General features: G+C 37.4%; 1 protein-coding gene across 1 annotated transcript in view; it reads right to left on the reverse strand.

Annotated features, from left to right (window-relative positions):
- Positions 1 to 6,898: 6,898 nt before the first annotated feature.
- PTPRB (protein tyrosine phosphatase receptor type B) overlaps positions 6,899 to 16,735 on the reverse strand; it is a 50,787-nt gene continuing 40,950 nt past the window's right edge. Inside the window, exons 27-32 of the mRNA XM_083365424.1 lie at positions 16,440 to 16,574; positions 13,265 to 13,387; positions 12,410 to 12,573; positions 11,207 to 11,342; positions 8,220 to 8,340; positions 6,899 to 7,043 (exon numbers count right to left, since the gene is read on the reverse strand). Coding sequence (XP_083221550.1) covers positions 7,021 to 7,043; positions 8,220 to 8,340; positions 11,207 to 11,342; positions 12,410 to 12,573; positions 13,265 to 13,387; positions 16,440 to 16,574 — 702 coding nt within the window. The 3' untranslated portion in view covers positions 6,899 to 7,020. The remainder of the gene's footprint in view (positions 7,044 to 8,219; positions 8,341 to 11,206; positions 11,343 to 12,409; positions 12,574 to 13,264; positions 13,388 to 16,439; positions 16,575 to 16,735) is intronic.

Genomic DNA, 16,735 nt, shown 5'->3' on the forward strand with positions numbered 1-16,735 from the left:
CTGTTGGACTAAATTTTTCCCACAAAGCTGTGGGCTTGTTAAACATCTAATTTTTTGTGAAATGCTTTATTAAACAATTATAAAAATCCTATTTTAGTGGTTGTAAAGCAATCTTCAGTAACCCTTGCATAGTATTCTACATACACATAGCTTATTTGCACAGCATAATAGGATGCTGGATTTTGATGTAACATTTACATGCTTTTAATCTCTTATTATGTTATCTATTACTCCTAGAATGCTGCTGATGTATGGAATTTAATTCTAGTGATACTTTTGCATGCAAAAGCTTTCTAAATGCCACCCATCCTTTCATTCATCTGTACTGCATAAGGGGAATATTCTGTTTGTTTATTAGATTTACAGTATATGCTGCCCATCTTGTCTAGCGGCGACTCTATTACCCTAAGGATGTTCATATTTATGCAATCACAAGTGTGATTTATTACAATAGTGATACAGTTGTGATTTATGCAATCACAAATGTCTGTTTATTAACAGAGCACAAGGTACACACTCACCAGCACTGATGATGTTGGATGGGCAATGAAGCATCTTCAAGCAAACAATCAAAATCAGAGAGTACCAAACACTCCACAGTTGAACCCTGAGTTACAGATATTCTCTCTTATTGAAATCATAAGAACATCATGCTGGGAGCCAGAGGCTGATGTAGTCTTATTTGTATGGGCTGCACATATAAAGGAGAAAAATTAGAAATGAGGATTGCCTTTGGTAATCTGTGGCAGGAATTACATTATACAGCCCACCATTCAAAATTATAACACATACATCCTATATCAATGATGTCAGACTGTAATAAATGATTAAAGAATAAATATTCAGGCAAACATTCAAGCAACCTATGAATTAAAAGCAGGTTTATATGGGGACTGAAGCATTTGAGAACTATTAAAACACCGTGGAAACATTCAGTATATAGAAGAAAATGTACAGTTTGGGGATTCTGTAAAGTAAATTCCACTTCAATTTTTTACATTTTACAGATGTATTGTGGGAGTTTTCCTTCAGCTGCATTTTGTTGTGACAATGCACCTGGTCTGCAAAATACTAAAAATGAAACAGCGTCTGCTCCATCTGTCTCCTTGGTGACAAGGGGATCGTGCTGCTTCTGAATTCCTTCTCCAATGATAGATACTTATTCTAAATTTAACTTTGATTTTTTTTGCTTATAGGAGATAACATTAATTGATATATTTATATCACCTAGCTCAGGGGTCAGCGACCTGAAACAGTGAAAGAGCCACTCGGAACCGGTTCCCTCACAAAAGGAAAAACTGGGAGCCGCAAAAAATGTGTGCACATGCGCGTACATGCGCGCATGCGCAGAACAGCGTTTGACTGAAGAGTGGAGCCAAGGCGAGATATGCACCTACCCTGCATATTTGAATTGATTGGTTGAACGTTTTTAGTCCCACCTTTTTTTTTTTTTTTGGACTGCACATGGCAGAGGACTGGGAGCCACAGGAGACGGCTGAAAGAGCCGCATGCGGCTCCGGAGCCGCGGGTTGCAGACCTGTGGCCTAGCTGATATAAAAATATATTATGGCTATCTCTTATGGCACAAATCCATAAGAGAAACCTATTCAGTTTCTGGCTTCCAGTTTGCCATTGCAGTGCTGCAGACGCTGGAAGATGAGCTCCATCCTTCGCATCCGATTTTGTCCCACTGGGGGATCCTGGTTGAAAGTCGAAAGTCGCCCTGTCGGGGCAACGAGCAAAGAGGGGACCCCCGCTTGATTGCGGGAGGGCAGTGGCCCTTCCATTGGATCCAGGGAAGCCCTCCAAAATGGCAGGGGAAAGACTGGCCATAGCAATATGGCTCGTCACTAAGTTGCTGACAGCCAAAGTCAAAATCACCAGCAAGCACCTTTAAAGCAACACGGATAAAACTGGGTGAGATCTGATCTTCTCTTTAAGACTTTTAATTATTTTTCCTGTACAAGCTGCCCAAAGTATTTTTTCCCCTGTGAGGAGAAAGGGAAGGGAATTTCTACCCCACCCTCTAAGAAAAGCAGTGACTAACTACCCAGGGGAAACAGAGCAACTATAAGAAGAATTTTAATCTAATTGGATGTATATGCTTTTGAAACTTGGTAACTAAAAGTGTTCCTATTCTTACTGGAGACATTTGTTTTTATCTAAAAAAAGAAATAAGACTTGAAAAACTATCATAAAAACTTTGGACTTAAAAAGCTTTAAATGGCATTGGTGACATCTTGTGGCAAAGTATGATATTACAACTTGTTATTGCCTAAAAGGGACTTGGCTTGAAGCCCAGACTCCAGAAAAAAACCTCTTTGACCTTGACAGCTACCATCTGTGAAAAACTCAACTGCAAAGAAGGAACTTCTGGGCAGCATGTCTGGCCTGTTTGAACTATGAATGTAAACTTTTACTGACTTTCAGAGCTACATGTGGGGAATTGCTTTCCTATTTCTTTACCTGAGAAGCATATGTTATTATATGAGATGATGGGATACCTTGGACTATAAACTCTTACTTGACAAACAATTTCTACTATAAAGACCACCTATAACACATGAAATAGATGCCCCATACCTAGCTATAAAAAACAAGAAACTATTTTTAACGTTTGATTCTAAAGTCTTCAACTTAACATACTAACAAGAGAATATGGATGAAGGTCAGGAAAAAATCCTTTCCATGTTGAAATCAATACACGAAACCATTCTTTCAGCTTGTGACAAAATAAGATGCAACATAAAGGAACAAGATGCCAGCTTAAATATACAAACCCAGATCTTGACTACAACCAAAGAACTAACAATGCAGAAAATAACAGGAGAAGTGGAACAACTAAACATTAAGACAGAGGACTCAATTGACCAACAATGGAAAAATCAGAACAGGGAGTGACAAAATTGAAAATGGAAAAGACTTTTTACAAAAATCAGAAGAAAATTGAGGGAAAGGAAGAACAGATTGAAGCGAAGATAAACCTATCAGGAGAATTATGGGAAATTGGAGTAATAGGGAGGTGATTTAATGAATACAAATGGGCTAGCTCTTCAAAAAAAATGCAACCAAATGGCCTTTCTTATTCCAAATAATATATATAATAATCGAGGGAGAACTATTTGATGATTCAAAAGCACTAACATGGAAGGTTAGTTAGCAAAGGAAAAAAGCCAGAGTAAGACTGAAGAAAATAAGGGTTTTGATTTATTAGAGGGGATTTCATATTACTAAGCAGAGGGTTGAATTTGGTGGAAAATAGATAATTTTTAGAAAATAAAGTAACATAATTAAATAGGTAAGATGTGTAACAAGACTAATAGACTTTGGTATGAAAAGGGGAAAAGGGAGAAGTTGAGATAAGGGAAATTTTGGTCACCTAATGTAAAATACTTGGAAATCAGTTGGAAATAAGAATTCTGTTTGCCCATTATGAGATAATAGATATTACCAGAAAAAGAGAGGGACTATTTGAGCTTTTAAAAATTAGACCTAAATGAAAAAAAATATGTATATTACTGATTTATTGGTTAACCCAGACAATACATGTAATGGTTTTGATTTAGTAGAGGGGATACTGTATTATTAATTTGCTGGTTTAATATGGTGGAAAATAGATAACTTTTAGAAAACAGAACAAGACTATATTCAAATAGATGTGTATTTAGAATATTAGGTTTTGTTATGAAAAGGGAAAAAGGAAGAAGTTGAGATAAGGGAAACTTTGGTTACCTAAAGCTTGGAAATTATACATAACAAATGTTAATTTGAATATTGATGGGAAATTAAAGCTTGGGAAACAAAGCAATAACAGGACATTGATTGTATTTAAGGATTGAGTGCAAACACAATTAAGATATGTATAAACTAAAAAATATTGATAAATGTACCAAAGATTTTTTTAACTTAGTTAATAATAAGAACCATATTAGCCTAATATGAGATAGTAGATATTAAGGGGAAAAGAGAGGAAATATCTGATGTTGTAACTTGAGATTTATACTAAAGATTTATATATGTTATTGAACTATTGATTAACCCAGTCACCATATTGCTCTTTAAATACTTACCGTAATTGTAAAATTAGAAAACTAACAAAATATTATAGAAACCTATTCAGTTTCTAACATTTTCCATTCAAAGACCGATTCAGTACTTCCATTCATCTGTTCCATGTTCCAGCCAAATAGCAATAGCAATGGCACTTAGACTTATATACCACTTCACAGTGCTTTACAGCAGGGCTTTTCAACCTTTTCACCCATTGTACCACTTTTAGGATATGACAATATCCGAGTACCACCAGTCGCCTAGCAAGATGTCAAAAACTTGATGACCAAAAAAAAAGAAGGAAAAAAGTGATAAAGTAGTCCTCGACTTACAACAGTTCACTTAGTGACTGTTCAAAGTTACAATGGCACTGAAAAAAGTGTCCCTCAAGCTACAGCCGAGCAAGACAACTGCCTGCTGACCTGGCAGCACTCTTCCTCCTGTCCGAGGTTTTCATTGTTGTGAACATTTCTGTTGAGGATTGGCAGTAGGGGTGGGGTGGGGGTGTGTTTGGTTTTTATTCCCTCCATCTGCTAGGTGGTTGCAGCAGGTTTTGCCAAGCATCGGAATGTAAATCACAAGACCCTGGAGATGCTGCAACATTCCAGCTGATCAGTGCTTCTTCTGGGCTCAGCAGTAGCACCAGGATCAGTGCTGCTTTCCAGCTGATTGGTGCTTCTTCAGGGCTCAGCAGAAGCACCAGGATCTGCACCGAGCTTCAGCTGGAGCCTAGCGCTGATCCTGGTGCTTCCACTGAGCCCTGACAGTCCCAAGGAAGTGCCGATCAGCTGGAGCCTGCCGCTGATCCTGGCGCATCCGCTGAGCCCTGACAGCCCTGCAGCTCCAGCCATCTCTCTCTCAGGCTTGTGCGGTGCTGCCACCAGTTTAGCTCATTCCCCTCCCCCGCTACCACTTTTCTAGGATGGTTGCGTACCACCTGCCAGGGGCCAATGTACCACAGGTGGTACCCGTACCACTGGTTGAAAAGCCCTCTTTTATAGCTCTCTCTAAGCAGTTTACAGAATCAGCATATTGCCCCCAACAATCTGGGTCCTCATTTTACCGACCTCAGAAGGATGGAAGGCTGAGTCAGCCAAATAATTTGAGGTCAGCTTTATGCAATTTTACTGTTCTTGGAATACTAAGTAGAATATCTGTGTTCATTATGCTTTCATAATAAGTTTAGAGAAAAACTGTTTGAAAACCTGTGAAGTATATTAATTACTTCAGGTTAATAATTGTAATCTTCCACCTAATCAATTTTTTTGTACAATTTGTGTTATTAGGGAAAAATGTTTTCCTCTTTAAACAGAACTTATTATGAAAGCATCAGATGAACACTTCAGAAATCAACTCTAGCATGTTTGAAATTTCATGAAAATAATCAAACATCATTGTGTGGTGATGATACATGACATTCTCATCGCCGTTAAATTACCTGGTTTGTAAGATAAATAAGATAATCATCATCAAGGAAATATATATCATTTGTTGTAATAAAGGTAAAGGTTTCCCATCTCCAGTTGTGTCTGACTATATGGGGCAGTACTTATCTACATTTCTTAGGTGAGGGAGCCAGGGTTGTCCAAAGATACTTCTGTGGTCATGTTGTCAACATGACTAAAGGCTGAGGCCCATAAAATGCTATTACCTTCCCACCAAAGTCATACATATTAATCTAGTTGCACTTGGTTGCTTTCAAATTGCTAGATTGGCAGGAGCTGGGGCAAGTAACGGGAGCTCACCCCGTCGCATGGCACTTGGGTCTCGAACCTGGGCTGTCAAGCTCAGCATCTTTAACCACTGTATCTAATTTGTTACAAAATATCCTTAAGGTAACTTTGCAGCTTTCCTTCTATTATTTGATTTGAAGGTTTTGTTCATTCAGTCATTTATTTATTTACCTAGGAGAAAATAACTTGGTGAGACTTATTTCTGAATAAATAGACGAAGGTTTAGGCTAGAATGCTTTTACAGTGATATTATCTTTTATTTTCTGCTAGTCTTGGCTATATTTATTTATATACTTTTTCTATTGCTATTCAGTTATTTAAATCTGTTTTTTCTCTTGTATTTTTTCTATAAATGAGAACCTCAGACACGTTGCTGGAAAGATGGCATACAAATGAAGCAAGTAAAGAAATAAAATTCATCAGAAATTTTGGATGTTATTCAGAAAGATCACATCATGGGGGAAATGTGAATAAATCCACCCATTTGTATGCAAGTAAATCCAACAAATCTTTCTGGGGAAAGAACACCCAATTTGCAATGAATGCTTTAAAATCATAAAATGGCTATTGTTAATTTTTTTTCTGCCTACAAAACTGTTGTCAGAATACTTAGAGATGATGAACAACAGCTTTTAAATTTTCCTTCGGTTGAAGAAACCCTCTCTCAATACTAGAAGGTCTTTCATCAAGGTAGGGTTCACAATGGGCCTTGAAGAAAATAGTATACTTAGCTCTGCAACTAAGTGGGCTCTCAGTAAGGTTATTAAGGCAAAACCTGTTATTTTCAGAAGTCTAGGACACCTGACTTTGTTGGAGAGCTTGGGATATGCAGTTTGTATTTCTCATGTGTACAAAGGTGGATAGATCAAGATATGAATCATACCTTAGGCTTAATGGATAATTTGAAAAAAATAATCACATTGATAAGTCTTGATACATTTTTTCGCATAAGATAGTTTATAAGGAATATTTCATTAAAATAATTTTAACATAGAAAAATAGCATTATCTGAAGAATAATATAAACAATATAGATAAAACATATTTACATATCAAAAATATTTATCTACAACAATATCTATTATATTTAAATTATGTATTTTAAAATATCACCAGACTAATAAATTATACACAGCTTCAAACACATCTGGCACTTGTAGTGCATAAAATATTTTTAAAACTTAATTTAAAAAAACCTAACAGATAGAGCTGCAAAAAAGCAGGAATCTGTTTGAGCTTTAGTGCCTTGAATAAACAGCATCTGAAACCAAAAGAAAACTGTAATTAGAAAAGTACAGAGATTGGTTTTCAATGTAACCTAGGGAATATATTCTTATGAAAGTACAGTAATGATTGTATATAATAAAATATAAATAATATGACAAATAATATAGAACTGTATGTGTATATAAGGAAGTAATCTTAGAATAATAGACAAAATGTTCAAATTTTTTTTCCTACTACAAGAAAAGCAGGGAGTCAGCAAAAGGAATTCTTTTACAGATTTCCCTGGAACTGTATCACAGTATAGAGCATTGCAACTGTAACAGAATTTTGAAAAACTTTAAATTAATTACAAAAAGAATGAAAAATCATGAGAGTTAAACATGTCTGTGTATTTGTGAGTAATATATATTACGAGATTTAATACAAAGTAATACCAAATTTACAGCAGTTTCTTTCTCTGTAAAGTTCATTAATCTCTTCAGTACAACTCAATATAACTCAACAAGGCTAAAATAATAGAAGTTCCTGGATGATGTACGGGTTGTTAATCAAACAGATTGTGAATACACTACAGGGCTGATTATTATCTAGGTCTTGCGTGCAAGGTGTAAAATGAAATAATTTTAATTCTTTTGTTTATGCCTTCCCACTGGAGCAAAATTTTAAGTGTGAAAAGAGAGAAAAGCAAATCAGTGTTTTCCGTTGAGATGATATGTTTGCATAAGTAAATATGTCAGATTTTGTTTATACAACATAATTTCCAAAAAAGGAGGACTTGTAAGGTACAAAAATGTGGAATATCACTGCATTAAAAACAGAACACAAGAAGCCTAGCTTTCCTCCTCAGTCTATGGCAATTGTTTTACATGAGAAATGAACATTCCTGTAATTTACAATGAACAAACTCTCAGCTCTACCCAGGCTTGTGGACCAGATTTCCACTCAACCAGTATTTAAGAAAATGGTATCAACACATGTCTTTAACCAACCTTTTCACTGTTACTGGTTTTAATTGATTTTACTGTTGTATTGTTGATTGCTGTTGAATGTTTATACAAACAGAAATGTGGTGTTATCAGTCTAATAATATTAATGATACCAGGAAGAAAAGTGACAAAGGGACAAAATAACTAAAACAAAGTATTGATGGAAATTATTTATTAAGAATAATTGTGTGACTACGTGTAATGCTCATTAAATTTATTCTTACCTCTGGGATACTCTGGATTCACATTTTCATATATTGGAAACAAGGGATTTTCTTGTTCACTGCGTAGCTTTCTTGCTCTTAAGACATCTCTCACACATTGATGTAAATATACATATTGACACTACAATGAAGAGGAAATACATATTAAAAACTAGACTCCCCCCCTATAAATCTTTTAACTGTTAGCAAGCTCATCTCCAACATATTTAAAACACAGTAAAAAGGTAGAGGTTGCCCCGCCAGTCGTGCCCTACTTTAGGACCTGGTGCTCATTTCTTTTTCTTGGCTGAGGGTTTCCATGGTCAGGTGGTCAGCAAAGCTATATGCCAAAGTTGCAAAGGACACTGTTACCTTCTCACTGAAGTGCTACCTATTAATCTACTTGCATTTGCATGCTTTTGAACTTCTAGGTGGATTGGAGCTCGGCCAAGTAATGGTAGCTCACCCTACTGTACAGGCACTCGAGTCTTGAATACAGGCTGTCAGCTATCCAGCTGACAAGTTCAGGGTCTTTAACTGCTGAGCCATCATCCCCTCCACTTAAAACCTAGTATATTGGAGAAAATACAGTCTGGTCTCTTGCTTCAGAAATGTACAGTAGAAGTGGGAAGGCCCTAGTTGTATTTCCTTATTCCACTTTGATAATAATAAATTATTTTTCTAGTACTAACACATTTAATGTTTAATTCTCAATATAGTTTTAAAAAATAATCAAAACCTAAGTTGTTACTATGCCATCTCCATTAATATATAAATTAAGAATAAGTTACACTAAAACAACAATCTCCTTTCTCATTTGTTTTCCATTCATGCTTAACTTGCTAAGTGTATTGATCTCCTCTTTTAAATGAAAAAATGAATTATGGCCAGACTTCATAAATAAATAAATAAATAAATAAATAAATAAATAAATAAGCACATTAAAGTGGAATTATGACCTCCCAGCTTCAAAGCACTAAGCTCAAACCTATGAGCTTCTTGTTATCAGTTAACATTTTTAACACTCACATTCAAAGCATCTTGAATGTCATCTTTGAAAATATTACCTCTCTTCCTTTTACTAAGACCAACACCCCGAAACAGCAATGCTATTTCGCTCATTGGCAAAAGAATCCCAGCTTATTTATCTGAAATATTTCTAGAGGGCTTATAAATTATCATACAAATGGTAGTGAATTTGGCTTTATGCCAGAATTGGTGAAAATGGTTTTAGCATCCTTCCACCCATTATAAAGAACTGTATTTTGCATGAAATTGGTGCCATACTCCTTAAGTTAAGTAATTAAGCATTCATATCTGTAATAATGAAGATATAGGCATCCCACCAGGCTCAAGGTTGACTCAGCCTTCCATCCTTCCGAGGTAGGTAAAATGAGGACCCAGATTGTTGGGGGCAATAAGCTGACTTTGTAATAATGCCGCTGGGGGGGGGCGAAAGCCCTAATAAGCAGGCATATACATAGAATGAAGGCTATTGCTAAGCACATTGGTTTGTGCTTAAATTGTAAGCCGCCCTGAGTCTTCGGAGAAGGGCGGGATATAAATGGGATTAAAAAAAAATTGTAAATCATAACTCTAAGTGAGGCTCGTGGCATAGAAGATGAGGAACATGAAGAGTATTGCCATTATTATATAAACTCTCATCTGATTGGTATCAGGGCTGATTATAAAGTCACAGGTTTTGTAGGTTTGAAATCCAAGTATTCAGGACAATCTTTTGTGAGCTAATGATGAAATAAGGGTAGAATTTTCCATTAAGGCTGGGGATCAGATTTCTTTTCTTCTACTCCTCAACCGTGTTGACCCTATATCACTGCTGGTTTTTTTTGTAACACTATATCTTAACCCTCAAAATTGTAGGAAACTGTATGGCCAGTTTTTGGCAATTGCAACTTCAAAGTTAGCAGCACACTGGAAAAAAGGAATTGGGGTTCACATGCAGCTTTGGATCCTAGAATGCCCTTTCATCTGTTACAGGAAATCTCAGGATTTGTCGATGCTGGGAGAGAGGCAGGATCCCAGAGTCAGAGAGAATGGAGAAAAGATATTTGACAAGGAAAGTATGGATTGTTTCTATTAGAAGAGAGAGAAAAAAGCAATTTGCGAGGCTAACAGGTGAAGGAGGCACAAGTTAAAAAGAAAATGCAGATTTGAGGAAGAATGGGAGATGGTGAAGGTTGGAAACCTTCAGCCAAGCCCCATACTAGAGTTTTATTCAGCTAGAATTGTGCACATTATATTGTAAACTGCTTTTATTAGGCGGTGGTCCAGAAAGATAGGATTTAAACACAATAAATATATGCATTAATAAAAGGATGCTGTTGATGTAAAATGGGGAAGGATTATGATTTATTGTGAAGAGGGTGATTGGACAAAAGCCTGGGAGCAGAGGTGATGATGGAAGGGGCAAAAAAAGTATGAGCAGAGGAGACAGAAGTCTGAAGATAACAGAAGAAGAAGAGTCATGAAATGGAAGACTGGAGAGAACGTAGGTCATAAAATTTAGGACAAGATAGATAGTGAGATGACGATAGGAAAGAAGTGGAGACTTAGGGATTGTGGATCAAGGAGGAAAGGGGACACTGTTTTTCTACTATAGATTTGAATGGTATAGTTAGTTGGACACAGTGGCGTAGCGTGGGTTGTCAGCACCCGGGGCAAGGCAAGTAATTTGCGCTGGGCGGCCGCTGCACTGTCCCTCCCCCAGATAGTCCCTCGCTCTCTCTCCGCACCGCACGGCACGCCTGGTACCCCCCCTCCACAGTGGGCGGCGACCCGGCGGCTCGGATCAGATTCGCACAGCCAGCACTGCAGTGAGAGAGAGTGAGTGAGCCAGGCAGGGGCAGAGAGCTGCGAGTGCGAGCGCGCCCCCCAGATGTCACGCCCGGTGCGGCCGGCCCCCCCTGCACCCCCCACGCTAGGCCACTGGTTGGACATCTTTAGCTATCTTGATAATACTATATTACCATTCTGTTTTTAAAGTTTACCTCTGTTTGAACCATGTGAACCCTGTGAAGCCTGAGATCATACACTGCCCCATAAATATCCACAGAATCCTTTGAGTCTAACTGTTGAAGAAGTCGGTCCAGTGCAATGAATGTCCCGGTTCGACCAACACCGGCACTGAAAGAGAAAACAAGAACAATGCCACTCCAGATTATGGAAAAAATTCAGAGAAGAGCAACTAAGATGATCAAAGGGACTTGGGTTTGGCTAGCTAGTCTAAAGAAAAGAAGAAATAGGGGAGACATGATAGCAGTATTCCAGTATCTGAGGGGCTGCCACCAAGAAGAGGGGGGTCACATTATTCACCAAAGCACCAGAGGGCAGGACAAGAAACAATGGTTGGAAACTGATCAAAGAGAGAAGCAACCTGGAATTAAGGAGAAACTTCTTGACAGTGAGGACAATTAACCAGTGGAACAGCTTGCCCCCAGAAATCGTGGGCGCTCCATCACTGGAGATATTTTTTTTAAAGGCTAGACAGTCAATAGGTTCTCCTGCTTGAGCAGGGGGCTGGATTTGAAGGCTTCCAAGGTCCCTTCCAGCTCTATTCTATTCTATTTATTTATTTTATTACATTTATATACCGCCCTTTCCCGAAGGACTCAGGGCGGTTTACAGGGTAATTAAAAACCAAGATAGAAAAGTTAAAAACAAGTTTAAAAAATTATATTTGTCCCTGTATAAATAAAACCCCAGTTAAAATAAGATTAATCCTCAGCCTGGGCCAGAGAGCTCGAAGAGCCAGGTCTTCAGGTCCCGGCGGAATGAACGGAGGTCGGGGGCAGTCCTCAGCTCCACTGGCAGCTGGTTCGAAAGGGCAGGCGCCCCCACTGAGAAGGCCCTATCCCTGGGTGTCGTCCACCGGCAATCTCTTACCGGTGGCACCCTGAGAAGACCCTCCCTGTGGGAGCGCACTGGACGAAGGGAACTTGATGCCGGCAGCAGGTGTTCCCTCAGATATCCCGGACCCAAACCATTTATTCTATATCTCATGCCTTTTTTTGCCAATGTCTTATGGATTATTAATTCAAGATAAACTAGGATTGATATTCCTTTTCATTTTTTCAATTTCAGAGATCAAATTGAATGATTCAAGGTTTGCTGTTACCCTTTGGAAAGAAGCAAAATAACTTTTTAAAATGAAGGTCTGTGTATTTTTGAAAATACTGTTCTGCAGCTCATACCTGCAATGAACTATGGTTGGTCCAGCCTGAGGGGTCCGATTGATATAATCTCTTACAGTCCTCACAAACTGAATGAGCGACTGGGTGGTTTCTGGTACACCATGGTCTGGCCATACAGTGTAATGGAATTGACGAATAAGTTTAGAGGAATCAAGCTGCTCTTCCTATCAAGTCAATGGAACAAACATAATAATTAGCCTGGGAAACAGACATTATATACCACATGAATATGTGCTACATTTTGGAGAAAAGTTTTTCATAAAGTATAAGTACATAATGGCTGCTTTACTGGTGTAAAATGAAAACCTCCAATTATTTCTAAGGCATAATAAAGTATAAAGATGTTGAGAAATAAGTGACAGATAGATCTCTTGAAATATCCATGCTATCACTCCAGTAAGGTATCGAAATATTTTTTCAATTCACAAACATCAATTCACATCACTGAATTGTATATAAGAATAGATTAGCAGAACACTATTCAATAAGTCTCCTTAGAAGGAAACTCAAATGGATTTACTGGAGATCCATTTTTAGATTAAAGGATATATCTGTCTGGCTGGTTAAGCAGGTTTAGAAGCAGGTTGAGTGGACACTTTTAGGAAATGTCAGGGATATTGGTCAGAGTGGGAAGAAAAAAATGTGGAAAAATGCAGTGATAGACCACTTCATACCATATTGGTGTCATAAATCTATAAGGACTACATATTGGGAATTGAGCTCAATTCAAAGAAGGTGTTATCTTAAATAGGCATGGAGCTGCACCCTTAATACATTATTTCTTTCACATTTAACTATAAAATGAAATAGCGTATCTTCTTTGAACCATTTGATTAAATAGTTGGAAATACTTACGCTGGAAATCTTAAATTCTCTTATTGTCCATTCTGGGAGGACTGATTCAGATAGCATCTGGACTATTAAGTCACCATAATATAAAGAATCCTGGTCAAAGGGCCAGTAATGATCACATTTTACCTAGAAATTTGAAAAAAGTTTGCTTTTAAAATTACAAAGCTGTATTTATCACTGTACAGCTGAACAGCTGTGCCATTCTTCAAAGGAATGCTCCACTTTGTAGATTAGAGCAAAACATCCTCTCAAAGCAGTGCTATATTCTTCTCATTTTTAACAACAAGTCGAAGCAACCATGTTACTTTGTATTATTATGCTTTAGTGCTCCTTCAGCCTTCTCATTCAGAGTTGGCTATGGCACTTCTAGGTTGAGTCACTTCAGCAGATGTAGTGGGTTTGCCGACTGCTACCTGGCTTTGAACTTTCTGAAGCCTGTCAAAGTTTTTTGGGAATCTTTAGCAAATACTGTGGAACTATGCCATAGCTCATGTTAAAATCACTCAGTTTGGAGTGATCACAACATACATCAAAGTCTGAAAGATACTTCATGCTGGACTGTTTTGCTGCATACTTCAGGCCATCAGGGAAGTACTGTATATGGCCAATGCTGAATGAGAAAGTTCAGGGCCTAATTGTAGAAATGGGGAAGAAGCTTTCACCCATAGCACTGAACTGAAGAAGTCAGAGGCAATGCAAATGGTTTTGCTAAGGTGAATTGTGGCACCACTTCACTTCTATGGAGAGAATCACATCAACTCCTTGGCCAAATCTTTTTGTTGAAACAAAACAAGTTGCTTTGCATATATCAATGAAAATATACTTTAATTTTATAGCAAATTTTGTAGGGTTCCAGATACAGATGTTTATAATCTGATTTTCCTATTCTAGAGAAGAATGTACAAGCGCCAGGCTAGACACCAGAAGACTGTGAGTTTTAGTACTGCCTTGGCATAAAAGCCAGCTGGGTGACTTCGCGCCAGTCACTCTTTCTCAGCCCAACTCACCTTACAGGGTTATTGTGGGAAAAATAGGAAGAAGGAGCATTAGGTATGTTCACCAATTTAAGTTATTTATAAAAATAACACTGTAAAGGTGGAATAAAAAAGTCTAAATCAATACTTTTCTGTATATAAATACAAACCAGTAAAAAGCAAGAAATACCCTCTCTGTTTCAGACTGGTCTGCTTTGCTCTTTGCAGAGGCATTTGCGTATCAGATGATTTGATTGATCCTATGTGCTATGTACAACTATCAGTTTACAGGTAGTCCTTGTCTTACGATCATAATTGAGCCCAAAATTTCTGTTGCTAAGCGAGACAGTTGTTAAGTGAGTTTTGCCCCATTTTATGACCTTTCTTGCCACAGCTGTTAAATGAATCAGTCCGGTTGTTAAATTAGTAACACGGTTGTTGAATGAATTTGGCTTCCCCATTGACTTTGCTTGTCAGAAGGTTGCAAAAGGAAATCACATGACCCTAGGACACTGCAGTTATCATAAATATGAGTCAGTTGCCAAGCATCTGTAATGTAATCATATGACCATGGGGATGCTGTAATAGTTGTAAGTGTGAAAAACGGTCATAAGTCTCTTTTTTCAGTGCTATTGTAATTTCAAACAGTCACTAAATGAACTGTTGTAAGTCAAGGACTATCTGTAGTTTTGCACACCATAAGTACCACAGTCATTTGTTGCCAACATTTCATGGAGTCAAGCAGAATCTGTCTTCCTATGGCAAATGTATCCAATGCTATGTTAAATCGGGATAAACAGGCAAGGAACATTGCTTGATCATTTCATTTTTTTGTTTTTAAGGTCCTATAAGAGGTAATGTGATAAACCAAGATCATTAATATATTAGTAACACTCAGCTCCACTTGTCCTTATTTGGGTCAGATGAAGTGGTGCAGATATTGAACTAGCTCAAGAAACCATGCCTTGATTCTAGTCAGATGGAGATCTTGTGATAGGTGGGTTCTATATCTGTACAGCTTGTTCTAAATGAAGGAATGGATATATATAGCCTGAAAGTCTCTTAATCAAGTCTTGTCTTTTGATGTTTGGAAGCTTCTGGAACATTCTGATCTTTATCAGCTTTGACTAGTTAAAAATGTAACATCTTCTGTATGATGTTTACCTAATACAATTAATGTTCTATTAAATTTTTCATTACTGCCATATATGATTTGTGTAGGCTGGCTTTGACAATAACCAAGAAGCTTCAGCTAGAATAAAATATGTTAACCACAAGTGAAATTGATACAGCAAGAAACATCATTCTACACTGGTCTTTTCTGAACTCAATAGAAGGTGCTAGTGTATCTTTATCACTTTAAAATAACTTTTGCTTGTTTATGATTTAACATTTGAGAATATAGTCTGTTTTACATCTGCACATTTTAATTGAATTAACTCTTTATTATACTTTCCAGCTTAATGTCAACATGGATAAAATTATCATATTCTTGAATACCAACTAATAACCATATGAATGAAAAGCCATTTAAAAACTGAAGTAAATAAATAGACAAATCTTAATGAACCTTCATTTTTCTGTCAATATTTTTGTGAGTGGGTAACAACTCTGCACAATATTATAGTTAAGATTCAGATTTGCTCCTTTTATTTGTCAAGACTAGAATTGTCTACAAAAAACAAGAACTGAGCATAATCAACTTTCTACAGCTGCCTTCATCACCCTGGTTTTTACTGGATCATCCAACAATCCAACACCAATTCAATTGGGGCTCAGAAAGAAAGGACAAAATGCAAGCTATTTCTTTGTCCCATCCCATAGTTGGATGTTTCTGTGAGAAAATTCACTCATGCAATATTTGGGTGCAATCCACTGTGTGTATACAGAACTTTATGGAAACAAGGATTCTGTGCATTAGCGACATATGAATGTTTGGTACCACTGAATACTACCCCCCCCATCAAAGGTTTCCCTTCTTTTCACATGGAGCATGTGTTTGGGTGATGGTTTAAAAGCTTGTGAAAAGGCTATAAATAATGATCCCAAGGCAAACACGTGTGTCTTTTCTGCATAAATCATAAAGCTTCTACTACACTGTGATATGCAACAAGTTCTGTCATGGGTGCTATTATCGGCATTTTATCAGTGCTAGATGATATAATCTTTTTGTGAGGTAATTAACAAATAAGAAAACCACTCACCCGGCCCTTCTCGACACACTGGGTTACCATGACAACATTATGAACATTCTGTTCCCATGCCATTTTCCAGAAATCATCCTTTGTGCCAGGCAAAGGTCCTTGAGTTGCAATGTATTCCCTACGGAAATTATTGCCCTGTTGATTCAAAGCCTATGATTAGTTCAGATAGTGCCATAGTAACCGGAGATAACTCCCTATTCTTGGTTTTAAAGCACAGTATTCATACTTAAAATAAGAAGAGGGATTGTCCATGATGTCATCAGGCTGAAAAGAACTAAAATGTCACATATGAAGAT

Source organism: Vipera ursinii, assembly GCF_947247035.1.
Source record: "Vipera ursinii genome assembly, chromosome: 6".
Classification (NCBI taxonomy): domain Eukaryota; kingdom Metazoa; phylum Chordata; class Lepidosauria; order Squamata; family Viperidae; genus Vipera; species Vipera ursinii.